At 43.7% G+C, this 16,942-nt stretch overlaps 1 protein-coding gene across 1 annotated transcript in view; it reads left to right on the top strand.

Moving 5' to 3' along the window:
• babam2 (BRISC and BRCA1 A complex member 2) overlaps positions 1–16,942 on the top strand; it is a 111,321-nt gene that overhangs the window by 67,288 nt on the left and 27,091 nt on the right. Inside the window, exon 7 of the mRNA XM_006626335.3 lies at positions 13,230–13,339. Coding sequence (XP_006626398.1) covers positions 13,230–13,339 — 110 coding nt within the window. The remainder of the gene's footprint in view (positions 1–13,229; positions 13,340–16,942) is intronic.

The raw sequence follows: 16,942 nt of genomic DNA, 5'->3' as shown, positions 1-16,942 counted from the left end.
GTAGATGCTCCATGTAAGGAAATGCTCTATTCAAAGAAGTCATTAGTGTGCTTTCCAGGTTCTGTGTATTTCCAGAACAAATCCTTGATTGTTTTTATATTTGCCCACATTGTCATCCTTTCCACTCAGGTTTGGTCCAGTTATAGCTGGTGCACTGGGGAGCCTCAGGAGGAACATTCCACTCCAAAGGAATCTATTGGAAAAGAACAGGCAGCTTGTGTGCAAACTTGAAGCAGGCAGTCCTATCAGATTAGCAGGCACATTGTCTGCGTCGCACATGGTTTCAGATGCATCCTGCCACTTCTTTTATGGAGAAAGGACCCCTACCAGTTTGGAATAGCAGGGGGTGAAATGATACAGTCATGCCAGTGGCATGAAAGACCTCTCTGCTCTGAATTTTTTGAAGCACTTAGGTTAGTTAAGAGTGTCAAAATCAAGTTATTTTTTTCAGTGATCTATGAATAGGATAGGTAATTTCTGTGTATTCATTGCAGCAGCTAGAATTGTACAATTGTACGGTCGCATGTGGAAAATAAATGAAAAATGCTTTGAAGTATTTCCAAGTACTTCCAAATTAGAAGTATGATCAAGCCTTAGCAGTCGTTTAACAGTGGAATCTGAACCATTTGGAATCTACATGGAAGAGCATTTCAAACCAAGAGCAACAGGCTCTTCTTTTCAAAAAGGGTTGTAGGAGAGTAAAAGAAACTACCCAGCCAAGATGTTAAAGATGATACCCTAGCTTCTTTCAAGAAACAGCTACATTTTGGGATTAATTACCTACTAACTACTAAACGAGCTAGATGAGCCTATTGAACTCCTCTCACTGATCTTAGCTTCTTATATTCCTTTCAGTAAATGTTAATATATTACTGTGAGGAACTCATTAAGGTTTGTCATGGAGGTTTCTGAGACTTCCATGGTACAGTAGGTGTTATGGTTTCAGGCTCCAAGGAGTGGCTGCAGTTAGCTGGAAGCTGATGTAATGTACTGTAAAATCTAAATTGTTTGGTGTGGCCTGCTAGTTAAGTAAATGAAAGGTCTGTGTGTACTCCTATTTCTAAAGCAACTGTCATTTCAGTTCATTCAGATCAGCGGTTTAGTGTGCTTCGCACCAGTGTAACCATCTGTAGAGGATTGTGTGGGCTAAGAATGTGCTCAGCAAGTTCATTGTTTCTCTGCACTGATGAAGTAAGAGCCTGTAACAGACAGGGTTGCCGTCTGTAACCATGTGGTTTCAGGCTCACACTGGTGTTGTAAAAAAGTTTGAGGCTCCAGTGGGCCATGCAGGCACACGCTGAACTATCTGTCCAGCCTCTGTCTGTCCCCGTCCTTTGTTCTCTGTCCCCCTCCTTCCCCCTGTCTCCCCTGGGTCCTAGTGCCACACTAGGACAGACAGAGCTCTCCTTACTGGTGGCCCTTGCTCTTGTCTTTGTTTATACTTCCCTACGGAAACTTTGGGTCATAAAACGTCCTTGAGCTCATGTATTTATAAACTTTCTTGAAAGTTTCCAAACAGTGATCTTATAGATTTAAAAATAGTCCCATTGTGCCCTGCCCATCCATCTACACACAGCCGACTTTATTAGATTTCTTTTCGTCTGTTCTTATTATGCCACCATTCTTCATTCCTTCTGGTTTTTGTGGTTTGTTTCTGGCTGTAATGGTGTTCCTTTTTCACTGTTTTTTTTCCCTTGAAAAGCTGGTGTCAATAGATCCAACGTAGCTGTTGTTATAATTATCTTTATTATTGTTAAAGCCTGCTGGTAATAGCACAAGAACAGCAAGAGGTGTCAGTGAGTCAGGAGCTGTGCGCACTCCTGCCCTTTCCTGACTGCTGCTGGGGGGGCTGTGAGCTCTTGTGTGTGTGTGTAGAGCTGTTTTTGTGTTATACCACACACTGGTCCACTGGCTTCAATTAAGTCAGGCATGTAAGCAAGCCATTTCCTGTTTATGAATCATTCTAAAAACATTCCTATGACAGTCTCCTCCAGTCATTCAGTGATAACCCCCTGAGTTCTTAGAAACTCTGTTTTTTTTCACTGAAAGGTGCGCTTGTTTAAATCAGAAGTGCTTTGTGAGGTAACAGCGTTCAGCTGAGGATGTTGCAGGTTGTACATCAATAAAAAGCCGTGGGCGGCTGTTTGCTCTTAGTCAAGAGGATGTGTAGTGAGAGATGTAAATGCTCAGGGGTTAATACCAAGGGAATTACTCCATCCGGCCGCTGACATCAGCATAGGTTTCTGGATGAGATGGCTCTTTCCCCAGCTCTGATGCCCCGTTGGCAGCGCAGCGAGACGAAAGGTCAGTGGAGGATCTCACGGAACAAATGTTTCTACACAAAGCGCCTTTGAAGCTGTGGTTTCTCTACACCATCATGGTGAAACAGCACTGACCTGCCCCGGGTGGGAGTGGAGAGGAGGGCTTGACACCGTTGGACTCATGGGATAGGCATGCTCTCAGAGCTGACAGCTGAGAGAGCAGCAATGTTTGTGAGGGGTCTGAAGGCTCCTGACAGGTTCTCCAGCCCAAATCTTAGTCATTTTGCAGGGAAGCACATAAGCTTAAAGCAAATACCATGCTTAGAAACACACTGACCACACTGCACTACTCTCTCCAGTGGTTTGCTACTCAAGCGATACTGTGTGTCATGTGGACTGAAAAGAGAACGTAACAGGCATTATGATAGTAACATAAAGCTGAAAGAAACAACATTGTATAGTGCTACAATAGAAATAAAACTCTGCCACCTCGTATGTACTGTGCAAGCAGGGATTCCCTCATTAGACAGCTCCTCTGGACTGGATATCGCTTTTTTTGGGGGGGTATAAATATTAATTCTCTTTTCTTTGGAAGAAGAGCGAAAATATCTTTCCATTAGGGGTGTTAACCCTGGTGTCCTGGCAGATTACACCCTGGCCTTTCTCAATCATGGCCTCCTAATCATCCCTGTCTCTGAACTGGCTTCATCACTCTGCTCTCCTCCCCACTGATAGCTGGCGTTCTGGCGCACTATGGCAGCCATTGCAGCATCAAGGTGGGGCTGCACACTAGTGGTGGTGAAGAGGAGTCCCCATTGCCTGTAAAGCGCGGGGAGTGTCCAGAAATGCATATAAGTGTATGGAATTTATTATTATTAGAACTACAAATGACTTATGTCATGAGCATGACTGCTTTGTCTTCCAAGCATTGTGGTAGTAAGGGTTAATTAATGTGTGTACCCATGATTCACAGTGACTTAAATGTTCTGAAAAGGCCTGGAGGGTGCTCCTTTGGAGATGTATAGAAATTGTTTTTTTTGGCAGGTTAAGTTGATGGTGTCTTTGCCTTTTTTAAACTTCCTTGGCAGTATGTCCTTTAAAGTCTGTTAATAAAACAGAAACACAACATTCAGTAACTTGAGACTTAAAAAGGTCAGAGGAACGTAAGATTAGAGAGGTTGTTCATTAACAGCAAAATTTCTTGTTAATAAATGCTCAACCTGACTGTTTAAGTCACCCTTAAACACTTTTTGCTGAAATTGACTTCTCGTTTTCATTATCGAGCTAGGTCCTATGAAGAATGAATTCCAGTTGGGTTTCCTCTTTGAAATGTAAATTAAACACATGCCAGTTAAGTTCATTTCTAATTGAGTACATGTGGCAAACACCAGAGCTGTGCATTGTTTTGTTTTTTTAAATGCCATGCTCTATAATGAAGTGTACTGTATGTGTGAGCTTAATGTGTGATTTTAATAATGTGCTAATTGGCTTCATTAAAGGTAGAAATCAAGTAGCCATCAAAGTCCTTTAATGTAATCCTGCAATAAACCTTCCAAATGTCTCATGAACCTGAGATAATAGATATTTGAGCCAGGGTTGCTCATCAGCTAATAAGACGCATTGCGTGCTCTTGGACCCAGTACCTCACAGATGGTAGTGTTAACCGTGTTTTAATAGTGGAAAGCGATGACGCAGGAAGATCCCCTAGCTTTCCCGCTGTGCCCAATGAATTTGGGCTTCGTTGCCCGGTCATGCTGCCCTCTTCAGAGGGAGTACAAAGAGGGCAGGAGCAGTCCCACACAGGGTGCCAGCACATTTCATCAGAGCCATTAAAGGCCCGACTTCTGAGTCACACTCCAGCACTCTCACTTCCAGTAACTTTCTCAGTCTGGCAGAGAACGCAGACAGCATTGCCCTGGAGCGGCACTCCATGTGAAACAGGGATGGAAAGAGGTAGAGTCAGGGAATAAGGAGAAGCTGGGAGATGAATGAATCCAGGGATGAGAGGAGAGCTCAAGCCCTCTTGTGTTGTGTGATCATGTTCTTCACACTGGCTAGGATCTGGCTCACCCAGAGTGGCGGTCCTGAACAAAGTCTCATTGTCAATGATGACTTCGGAAAGAGGCTTTCTGTACTGTATGGTTTCAAAAACCACACTACAAACATATCACATTACAGTGGAGGTTATATTCTCTTTTATTTTTAAACTAATTATGCTTGTGGAAACAGCCTGCACATGTTTTTTGTTTTTGTTTTTCTCTGTAAATAACGGGGATGAGCCAAGACTTGTGTCTGTGGAAGGGATGTTTCAGAACCTCCATACAGCACAGAGGCTGTTTTACCACATGGTTCAAGGGCATCCTCAACACACAGGTCCACCAATCCACATGAGTACACATTTATGTGCAACATTGCATTGGCACATTGTACTGCCTTTATTTGTGATTCAGAGAGCTAGTCGGCGTCCTGCTTGTGATTTTTACAAAACTGAGAAACGCATGCCATTGCATTACCTCTCCAGCAGGACCCAGCGGAGTGTCTGACAGCAGGGTCTCCTCGTTAAGCCTCAGATTTACCGCTTAGTTGTAGTTGAGTTTCTCGGGAAGAGAATGTTCCCTCTGCTAGAGTGCCTACCATCTTCAGCTGCAAACTTCAATCCGCTTTGCAGACGCTGAAGTCACATCAGCACAGCTCAGCCTGTCATTGGCATGAGCACAGCTGATTAAAGTCTCCACCCATCCCAGCCTTTTTTCAAACAGGGGCAAGGGATTTTGACACCTGGGCTTTGTGAGGTTCAGAAAGCGAATTAACTGAAGGCTCTTTCATAGGGGGCCCACAGGGAGGTGTAAATGAGGCAAACCAGTGTCAGAGAAAAGGTGCAGCAAATTTCCGTCTGATTAAATGGAGCAGAGGCGATTGTCGGTGAGGAGAGTGCCGAAGGGATGTGAGCCAGACTGTGAGAAGAGTTGGAATTTAACAGGGCAGGGAGAGGTACAGGCTCTGCCACCTGTCCACAGCCTACAAAGACTGCCTTCTTCACTCTGTATTCCTGAGGGAAGGACTCTTCCAGGACATCATGACTCACATCCTGCAGAGCCAATAGATATCCGCGATGCCAGGCTCAGGCATCCTGGATAGCAAAGCATTCCTCTTGTGATGAGAAAGACCATGAGGAAGGTTGGAAAAATGGCAGAAGGATAAATCCTGTCCGGTTGTTAGATCTCCATGATCCAAGAAACCTCATCAAGCTGTTTCTTAAGAGCTTCTGGTGAGTCAGAATGCTGTTTTCCTTTGTAGCCTTTTCTAAACATTCAGCCGTGTCATTATAGAAGTACCTAGCCGCTTCACTGTCCTTCAGCTATTATTACCTAATTTGAATTCAATTGATTTCATTTAATTAGTAAGCATCTTTTATTTTGGTCTCTGCTGCTCCTGGAACAAACAAAAAGTCCAAACCTATTACGTAAACTCTGAAAAAATGTTGGTGTTCTAGCAGAAACTGTTCTATTCAATGTCCAAGTATGGTGCTCTGTTTTGCTTTCGAGGTCTGTACATTCAAAGCTCCTATATATGATGAAGAGCTCTGCCACTCAGACTCAGAGGTTGTGCATGTATACACGTCTACACCCCCACCTAAACTGAGCTCTTGCTTCTGAACATCTTCAGCCGCTGAGCCCATTGTGGTGGACCAATGGCTGTCTGATCCCAGCCTTGTGGAGTCTTCCCTGGGCCCACACATAAGAACACAAGAAAGGTCACAAATAAGAAGATGACATTTGGCTCATCTAACCCATTAAATAGTGAGCCGCTAATTAATCTGAGGATCTCATCCAGCTGCTTCCTGATAGAGGCCAGGGTATCACCATCATGGCTGTAAAGAAGTGGCTCCTATTAGCAGTTTTAACTGCACTTCCACATGTGTTCCAACTCTGTGCTGTGTCCACTCCTCCCTTTCAGAACAGCCTGGTTTCCCAGCCTCCTGCCCGTGTTTTTGGCTGTGCATCATTGAAATAGGGCGGATCTGGGTAATCCAGTGTGTACAATCACTAATCTGCCGTGAAAAAGTATTTCATGCTGCACGAAGGCGGACAGCAAACAGGGAGCAGGCTAGACACTGCGGATTGCTGTTCCTCCTGGTCGGTTATGTCACTCTTCAGGGCCACCAAGCTATTCATTAGTGCTCTTATGACAAGGGAAGCTGTACTTCTGTGGAACTAGGTGTTTGAACTTGGTGTATTTAGTGTTATAACAGGGCTCCTGTTCTGTTGCCGACACGAGAGTTGTTTGCAATGGTTGTATTGCATTGTGGTGGCAGGCAAGCCAATGTGAACCCGAGAGAAGGAATTCATACATTGACCTTAGGAGGTGAATAGCCTCCTGCCTTTTACACAAATGAATTGTATTTGATCTGTAAGCCTTACTCTGGACTGGACTGAAGTTTTCTCTCCTCTACATATCCTGGCTGTTAAGACTGCTTTTTCTCATTTACTCCCTGAGGTATTTCATTAGAAATATCTGCATAAGCTCTTGTAAATGGAATACCTTAATAATAGCCAATGACTTCTCATGCTTTTGCGTAACTGCCGCAGCTTTAAAAAATTGAAAACGTCAATGTGAAATAACAGTCTCATGGGTAGCAAATTGTGTGCTGGCTCTGAATAAATTTCAAACTTCACTTTTGAGTCACTTTACACAAAAAAAATGAAATGTCATTGGATTCTGGTGCGAATTCAGGTGAGACTCGCTCACATTCAGGTGAAGTAGGAAGTGGGCGCTCATGCAGACAGTGGGTGAGAGGGGGGGCTCTGTGACTGTAGTGGTCTCCGGTACTAGTTGTGTACTGACTGAAGAGGTGGAATGTTGCCATGGAGATCTCCACTGTTGCACTGCTCGGACACCAGAGGAGATGCTCTTGATACACCAGTGCACCCCCGGGCTCTCTGTCTTTCTGTCTGGAAAGGTGTTGCAAGCTGTTTCACAATTTAAATGGGAAAAAAACGTCAAGGTCCACAACAGGAGTGATGTTCATGGCCAGGAAGTGTTGAAACATTCTGTTTGAAATGATGAAGTTGTTTCAAATAAGTCTTTTTTTTTTTTTTTATTTATTTCTTATTTTTTAATTATTTTCTTAAATGTTTCTCTTCAGCATTTCAGATTGGAATTAACCTCTGTTTGTTTGTCTATAAGCTCCCCTTATTATAAAGAAAGCTATTATAAAGAAAGTACATAGTCTGCAAGTTTCATTCCAATATTTGTGCTGCATTTATAAAAACATAAATCTTTAACATGAGCAGCGATGTATGTGTCTCATGTATCTGGTCTGTACTCTTCTCCATGCCGCGTTTCCCTTTTAGGCATTACATTTTTATATGCTCTTATGCTTGTGACTAGATACTGTACTGTTGATAAGGCTTTCATCCCCCTGGACCGGCCCAATCGGCCACTGTTCAGTCTTTCAAATATCAGTCATCTGATTTTACAGAAGGTGATTAAAAGTCCACCCACAGCAGAATAATGCATGTTTGCTTCTGAGGACCTTGGTGGAGTCATTTTCAGCCCTCATAGTAAAATGAATGTACTTGGTGTGTTAAAACCGAGGGAAATATGTGCTGTCGGATAAACACAGTGCAGAACATGGCACGTTCAGATTTGTCTTCACAAAGTTAGGTGTTGGAGTTCAGAAAAAAACTCCTTTCTCTCCCTCTGTCTGTGTAAATACTCTGTGACAATGATGGTCTTGAATGACCTGGATCAAAGTTGGCAAATTGAGAGTCAAGACTTAGCGAAACTTGTTACAAAGAAAAACAAAAACATGCTGTTTGTCATGTAATGATGAAAGGGGAGGTCTGACATTTGGATTGCATCTTCTTAGGCGCATGTAGGGGCATATGTTCCTTGTCTTACATAAGTATCTATTCTTCTTCTTTTTGTTTAGCAGTCGTTAGCAGAGCAGACAGCTGTCGCTTTGCAGAACCTGACCAATCTGTCAGCCTCAGCCTAGGGGTTGTAGTAGTAGTCAGGGCTGTCCTACCCCCTCCTTGTACTGACAAATGATTAACTGGGAGCTCTGCTTTCGTGGGGAACCATCAGTAACCCTGGATGTCTTATTATTTCACCGATTGTTACACAGAATTGTTCTTCAGCTGAAGAACACAAGTAAGATTAAAAACAGAGGAGAGAGACTTTTCAGCCCAAGTAGCCTGTTCCCATCTTCTTGAAAGAATTTTAAGACAACGCCAGCCACCTGAAAGATTTGATTAAAAAAAGTGTCTTCCGCTCTTGTTTTTAAATGCTCTTCAACATAGTTTGCACTTGTGCTCTCTGCTTGTTGCTTCGCAGTTAATTCTGAAGAATTATTCCTCATTTGTTATCTGTAATTGGTAATTAGTCAATGATCAGTACACATCTCAGACTATTAGCACTATCTCATGTGTAACTTTCTTAGTAGTCTGTCATTCTTCAGACAGTGTAAAAAGTCTGTTAGCCTATTAATGGTCTTTTTTGATATAGGGTTTTACTCATTTTAAATTCTAGTAATTGCTGCTGTGGGAGTGATGGGGAGAGTCCCTCAGATGCTGCCACCTAGTCAAGCAGTATAGCACAGGGAACCTCACCCCTCTTTGATCATACCTGTGACTGGTAGTGCTGGGAATCACAGCCTCAATGCCACAGGGAGCTGGGCTGAAATAAGAGCATAGTACAGTACCACAGTGAGAGTGCAGCCGTACTGGGAACTGCCAAGGTCATTGGGTTCAGATAGGACATTGTACCAGACAAAACCACACCCCCTGGGAGCCTCTGAATACTGTGGACTTCCATTACACCGCTGTGCCAGATGCAATCTCCACACTGCGTTTCGTTCCTTCTTAAAAGGAAATGCAATCTTCCTGTACAGCAAGAAAGGATCATTTTCTGGTGTTCACAAAATTCTTAAGAAAGAAGAGAAGGCTCCCTGTGTCACACGGCTCCAGGGGTAGTGGTTGCATGTTCGATGGCTCGGTGATGCAGCCTGGCATGTCCTGGAGTGGTGGAAAGCTCAGACTAGTAACAAGCTCAGTCTGCTGTAGGGGGATGCACCCACCCCCTCCCCGTCCCCATGACCACCCCATCGCTCTCCGTCTTTGTACTGCCAGTCCAGAGCCCTGTGTGCGTGTCAGCCGTGCCCCCACAGAGCCTTCCTCTCGTGGCCTGCAACCCCCATCACAGCTTCCCTGGCAGATCCGACCCGGCAGATTCCGTATCCCCTTCTAATCGGAATCCTGCGGGGCATGACCTTCTTCTGAAAGGGCGCTCGGTAAGACCCGCAGCCCCTCCCGGCGCAGGACCCACTCTGTGTGCAGAAGACGCCTCTGGGCCCGTCCTGCACTGCTGCACTCGGACTTGAAAAGACAGTGCCCTCTATAATGCATTGTGTTTTTGTCCCCGGCACCCTGTTCTGCTACCAGTGATAGAAACAAGGGTTATCCGAAATCACAGATACGTGTTTCATTTGCATAAAACCCAGAAATGATTAATCCCTTGTATGGTACTGAGACCAGGATAGGCAGTTTTCCAATTTGTAGCATTGAGTGACCTGCTATTATTAGTATTAGTAGTAGTAGTAATACTGTTGTTGCTGTCTCAGTTCTGTCTGCAGACAGGAGAGAAACACTTCAATTCATGCACAAAGGAGGCAAGGTATCTGCTGAAAGGACAGTCATTCTTTCCCATCAGTATACAAGTAACAAAGGTGTCTTCCCATCTGTTGTACAATGTAAACGGCACCTGTCCTCAGCCTGTTGTAATCCTGTAGAAATGCCCATCTATGAGAGGTGGCCACTTGGCCCATCTAGCCTGCCTGGTAGTTGGGTAGTTATCTGTTACTATTTTGTTTTCAGAAGACGTTGCCCAGCCCAGCATACCTTATGGTTGGAGGTTACCGTTCTGAAAGTTTCCTGTAGCTGTCCAGGCAGTCTGTGCTCATCACTGTTCAGGCAGTGCTGTCTTTTTGGGGTGACCTGAGGCTGAGGAATAGCTATCCAAAAATGTCAGTTTTGGGATGAATGGTTGCAATATGATTATACTGTGGTCTCATTAGAGCTGACATTTCTTCAATTAAATTGGAAGTACATCCATAGTCTAAAGTACACAATCTAAATGGGCCACTTGTGCTCCTTTCATTTGCAGCCTTTCTCATTTTCTTGTCATAAAGACTAATATTCGGGAGGAGACAGACTTACACAGACTCATCCAGGGTAGACTGTCTTAACCCGACCCTGAGCTGCATTAGCCTATTCTGGGAATGCGGCAGGCCATTAGAGTGATGATTACATCGTCAAATTAAAAATGTCCACAGAACTTTTCTGTGTCAGTGCAGCAGCTGACATCAAGAAACACTCCGCTATGAAATTACCTTTAGATCCCCCTGTAGCCCTTCTCCAGAATCTGGGCACGTTTCAGTGCGTTCGCCCTTTATTTCTGCGTTTCACCACTGGAGCACAGCGGTGAATGTAGCTGCCAGGAGTGCTCATGCAGATTTTCATTGTATTGACGTGAATTGATTAAATCAGCAGACACACGCGGCACGGCACACACCCTCCTCTGACAGCCAAGATGGAAATGCACATAAAAGGCAAACCGGATTTACTGTGAAGGTAATATGTTTTCTGTGCTGGAAGACGCATACAGACGTCCTGGGGGGATTTTTCAGATGGATAATGTGCTGTTTAAAAGTCAAGGATTTGTGCGTTCCTACCCCCAGGCCCAGATTCTGCCGACAGACTGAGCCCTGCCATTAATGTAAACTCCTTCAGACATCTCTCTAAGACGCACAGCCGCCTGTCATCAGACCTTCACACTCCTATAATAAGGCCATTTTATTCCGAGAAAAATAATCCTCAGATGTCTGAATGCGGTCTTGCACAGGTTATCCTTGGCTGCACTCCTCATGAAGAACTCTGTGTTCACGTTTGCCCATATTCCGCCGAAGTTCTTACTAACTTCAGGAGCCCAGGACTGCTGTTCTGGGCTGTAAAAAATCTCGCCACTGCACCACAGTAACAGTTTCAGCAGACAGGGTGAGAAGAACTATCACCCCTAAGAAGGTGGGAGCTGAAATGCATGGTTGTAAACCTCCAGAAATGCTACGTCTAAACTAAACGTTCAGTTAAAGGTTAGGTTTGGATATAAATCTCTGAAACAGCTCTTGGCAAATAATGTTTTGGAGCCCGAGACTGTATGAAAGATGCTTTTGCACTTCAAAACAGAAAATAAAAAAAAGATCTGTGACTGCAAGTAATGCTATTTTGTGGTTTCTGTCAGTAGCTCTTGAATCAGCACGTTCTGTGCCATAGGATTTGGCCATTTTGTTACCCTTCCAACGTTTAGGAAATGACCAAACACAGCTGAGCTGAGCAGGCTGTTTTCTGTTCTGAATTTTCCTTCCTGCTCCAATACGAATTCGAGTTAAGTACATCTGGAGCTCCCTAGAGCCTGTTCCCCCAGTGTGTTGGGGATTTTAGAGTAAAGGATTATGTGGGATTGAAGTGGATCAATCTTACTTGATTAAAATTGATTCCGATGCTCAACGATGAAGTTACAAATGAATGAGTTCAAACCAGCTGAACAGCACTTCATTTACTAAGTTGAACAGAGTGAGCTCTGTTGTATTTCATACGCACTGATGAGCGTGTGCCACACAGCCAAGATAATGAGTTCCAGTTCACTTTTGAACTTTGTAGCTTTGAGCAATAACAAGTCAGGCAGAAATGCCCAGCTTGTAACCACTATATCCCTTTGAACATTTTGATGACCTTCACAAGCGCACTTACACAATTTCTCTCTGCTCTTCGCATTTACTTCCCCTCTTGCAGAAACACAGAGGCAAATGTTTGTCAGGTTTTGTTTCTGCTCCAAAGCGTATTACACCACCAAATGCTTCTGATTCTGTGAAAAGCCAGAGACTATTGTAGTAATCTGTACCTTGCAGCATGTGGTCTGGTGCACCACATTCGTGAGCAAGGGGGTGATTCGCTTCTGTGGATAAAGTGATTCACAGACCTGTTTGGGATTCCTCTCCCATAAGCAGGCAGGAGCAGACATTATTGTATTTATTGTATTCAGTGGCGGTGCAGACCTTTCTTTTCACAATACTATCTGTATGAGTTATGGGATAAGCTACGCAGCTTTGGATGCCTTGTCTTCTTACTGGAAGTAGGAGCAGGTGTACACAGGCTCTTGAGGTTCCTCTGACGAGAGAGACCTTTTGCCTCTGTCACTGATCGGTTGACGCCACAACTTCTAGCCCAAGTCACTTCTTTCTCAGTGTGTTTGTTACCACTGTTGATCAGCCCAGTACTCGCCGACCAGGCCCTGGAGCAGAGTCTGCGTCAGTCACAGCTCTTCGCTCCTCATGGCAGCAAGGGGATCGCAGAGTCGCGCTTGTTCGTGATCCTAGCTCTGAGTCGGCCGGGCGCTGTAGCTTCATGGTACTGTGGAAGCTGGTGACGTCTGTGGAGATGTAGAGAAATATATTCCCACCTTGTGTCTTACATTAGCACCTAGTATGAGGAGTCAATTTTCAGCAAGGCTCCTGTTTTTCTATTTTAATTCCCTCTATAAAACCGATTCCCTTTAATTCCAGTTCTGTAAATGTAAAAGAAAGGGAATTGGAATTGACCCCAACCCTGACTGACACTGTTTCATGGAAGCTTTGATTGCTGATCTACAGTTTGTTTCGTATTCTATTTTGAGCTTTAAATAGCTCCTGCTTGTAGGTTTGTCTGCCTCCTGCTATCATAGATCGCAGATGAGATGCCACTGTCAAATCATTGTAGTTGGTGAATTAATATTTAAAGCACAGTGATTAACATAGTTGGCGTGGATGGGAACAGACCCTGTGTCTCCTGTAGTGAATGTGCTTCTTTGCTCTGTAACATGCAGAGAATAATGTCTCCCTCTCCTAGTAACTCTTTACTTTTCTGTTGACAGGACACGGCTCTGGACCCGGGAGAGGATGTCGCCCTCCTGTCCGTCAGTTTCGAGGATGCTGAAGCCACTCAGGTGTTCCCCAAGCTCTACCTGTCCCCCAGCATCGAGCAGTAAGACTTTACTCTTCCCCTCTCTCTTCTGGCTGCTGTCACATCCAACAAGAATCCAGAATATTATTTCAGTTCTTTACACAGCAAGGAATTTCAAATGCAGAAAATCTTTGAAAAGCAAGCTAGTGTAGGTATGTAAAAAGCTGTAGTCTGGTTCATTCTTACCAAGCTTGGACACACCAGCAGCAAGATATCCAGCATTCATACAAGTCAGATCTCTGATTTAATTTGATACTGCACAGGAATTTAGTCTTTTTAGTCTCCAACACAAACTGCATTGGGATTCATGGGAAACCAATAAGACTGAATTGTGTTGGATGGCTTCCACCTCTAGTGTTTTTTAAAGAAATGGCTGATATGTTCTTACATAGAATACAGTGTACTTTTGGTATAGTGTTAATGTCGTAAGAATAAATTGTTAAAATTGCAACATAAACTTCAGAGTCTTCTACCCACGGATGAGTGCGTGTTATTGTTTTCAAGACCAATGTTGGGTTGATGGATAGTGAAAGAAAGTTTCATTAAAGTCTGAAGAAATATCATTGTCCAAGCAAATACAGTTCCAATAACAATAAGTATTATATTCAGTAAATTAACGAATGACGCCACTAGAGACAGGCGGTGTCCATGCTCAGAGCTGCAGGTCGGTTTCTCACACAGAATTTGCATATTTGTCCATCTTTCCAACCCGTCCTGTATCTCCCTCTCTCCTGCTGGGGCCGCAGGGTTAGGACAACTCTTGCAAACCCTGACTGACTCGGGCACAGAGAGACACTGGGGCCTGTCTTACCTGCCCCAGCACACAGCAGGCCACGTGAAACAGACCGCCAGCTTCCTCTTATCCTGTGTACACCAGGGCACCTGGAAACTTGCCTCGAGTTTCCAAACCATATCCATGTCTGGAGTTTGTCATGATATCCCACTGTGAAGTATAAACGCGAACATACTAGCACTTTGTATTAAGTGACTGTTATCCCAGTGTAATTATATTTGAACAAACAGAGGATTTCCTGTTGAGTTCAAATTGCGTGTGCTTTTAATATGCTTACATTCACTATTTCACTACGTATTTCATCATCATTCATGAAAGAATAAGAAGGACTGCTTTGAAGAACATAAGAAAAGTTACAAACGAGAGGAGACTATTCGGCACATCTAACCTTTCTGCTAGCTAGTAGCATATGTATCCATCCAGCCATTTCTTGAAAGAAGCCAGAGTGTTGGCTTCAACAACATGGCTGGGTAGCTTTTTCTACATTCCCACAACCATTGGGTAAAGAAGTGCCTCTTGTTCTGGGTTTAAATACACTTCCAACGTTGTTTCCACTTACAGTACATCCTCTGGTTCATGTTTCACTGTTGATTCTGAAGAAATCCACTGAGTTGACTTTATCAGTTAATACATTGAGTAACTGGTACAGGTCCCCTCATTGTCTTCTCAGTTCGAGACAAAAAGGGTTCGGCTCTTCCTGACTGTTAAATGTGCCTTAAGAGCAGAACGTGCTAGCTGAAAACTTGTGCGGCACTTGATCTTCATCAAAGCATGTAATTGGATGCCATTATGTCTGTTTAAGGTCAGGAGTCAGCTCAAACAGGCAGTTGGGAAGCCCTGTTATTTTCCTAGCCAGTCAGATGCAGGTGTGTTGAAAGAGGTACTTAAGTGTCACCTCTTGAGCTCATTCCCTCCAAGTCCTCTGGGCTCCTCCAGCACTGCTCTGAGACAATATTTCCTGATACTTATTTATGAGTGTGTGCCTTGTTGCACTGGGTTAAGAGGCTGTATCAAGGCATCCTCTCCTACTTTCCAGCTCACATAGGCTGCTAGATTCACAGTGACAGGTTATTTACTGCTCCCCCCCATTATCTCCTTGGAAAGAACTGAAAATACACCGTCACTTCAACACAAGAGGACAAACAAGCATTTGGGGAAAATAGTTCTCCGAGCCTCTGTCCCGGTATGTGTCAGTGTCCCTGCTGTTCTTATTGGTGTAAATTGTACTTGACTTCTTTTCAATTAGCAGAAGACAGTCTCAGAGTAAGCTCACAGATATGTCTATTGTATTCAGTGTGCTTCTGTTAGTGCTGTGTAATCTGCTTAGAATTTATGTAGTTAATCAAGTTTGTCATCATTTTGGCAAAAATTGAATTATTTCTTATGACACATCATGCTTTGTATTAGCATTATATGACTAATTAAGTTGCTTCTTACTTACAACTGATGTCAAATAAGCATTCAGTGAAAGGAGTATTCAGTGTGTCTTGCTGTATATTTATACTGAAAAACAAAAGCTGCCAAATGCACACCTGGTCTTAGGCCTTTGAATTTAATAACAGGTTTTAACCACTCACTACCTCAGGCTCTTTAGGAGTGTGAGATACAACATAGATTTACAAAAGAAATTGTATTTTCTGATATCTTCTTCACAAACACAGAAATGACTTCCCTCTTATTCAAGTAATCTGAATTTTCAGTTTTCCGCACTAAATGAAAGCAGTAACTCTCTGAGCATGTAAACACTACAGGCAGGCCCAATATTTGACCTTAGACCAGCATGGATGTGTAAAACAAACCTTTTTGTGTCTCTCTTTTATCCTAAACTTCATTTACCTTGTGAGTCTGGTCATGGGCTGCTTGGTCGATTTTATTCTTCGTCCACCACAGAAGCTTCAGTTATTTATCGCAGCAAACTGCTGCTCTTGGGAGGGCTGACCTTGCCTCAGGGAAAGCAGTGAATTTCAGAGCCTCTGCCTCTCCAGGGTAAAAGGAACAAGCTAATCACTGCCCAGGGCACCGTGGTGCCGGTAGTGGGATTCGTGAAGGCAGTAGGGAGGGAGTGGGGATTGTGGGCGACCTGGCAAAAAGACAGAGGCTCTGTGAGAACAAACGGCAGCCAGCAAAGCAAACAATAAAAGAACAAGAAAAAAAAATTCCTTTGCATTTACTACTGTTGTTTTTCCTTTTGCCTTTTTATGCCAGAACTGTTCTGTTTCTGTGTTTTACAAGGCCTCAGGGCCTCTTGTTCCTTGTCATAGATCCCGCATATGTTTTTAAAAGTTTCGTCCATCTTCGGGAGAGAGAAGGCTTGGAGGAAATGCAGCACTGAAGGCCGTGTTAGTTACGTTTTAAACTTTTGTTTTTGCTCATGCTGAAAGCAAAACAACAATTTCCAATGGATATTCTGCTGCTCTGACTCCAGTGCCCTAGTCAGAGCAGTAGCACATCTGTGGTGAGTTTTGAGTCTTTGCATCATCCTGCTGCAGAACTCCACTCCGGCCTGAGCTTAATTCACTAGCTAGACCCATTTTTAAATTAGTTTTGAATTCATCTTGGAAACACACCCAGAATAAATGAAGAAAGCTGAGGACAAGAGAACAGAGACGTGAGACTATGCAACTTCGGTTTTCACACTACAATGATCTATTCCAGTCGTAGTACTTAGTAATATTAGTATACTCCTTAATAATGGTGTTTGCAAATGAACTGCTAAACCAACGATGAGTTGAAACGGGGACCTATAGTGTAATGGAGCAGCCCAGTGATGAGACACAGGCACAGCCCTTTGGTTCTCTCTATCAAGAGAGGGATGGGGCAAAAGATCATGT

Source organism: Lepisosteus oculatus, chromosome 2 (genome assembly GCF_040954835.1).
Source record: "Lepisosteus oculatus isolate fLepOcu1 chromosome 2, fLepOcu1.hap2, whole genome shotgun sequence".
NCBI lineage: Eukaryota > Metazoa > Chordata > Actinopteri > Semionotiformes > Lepisosteidae > Lepisosteus > Lepisosteus oculatus.
Note: the sequence above shows the minus strand (reverse complement) of the source record. Positions and strands in the feature narration are given on the sequence as shown.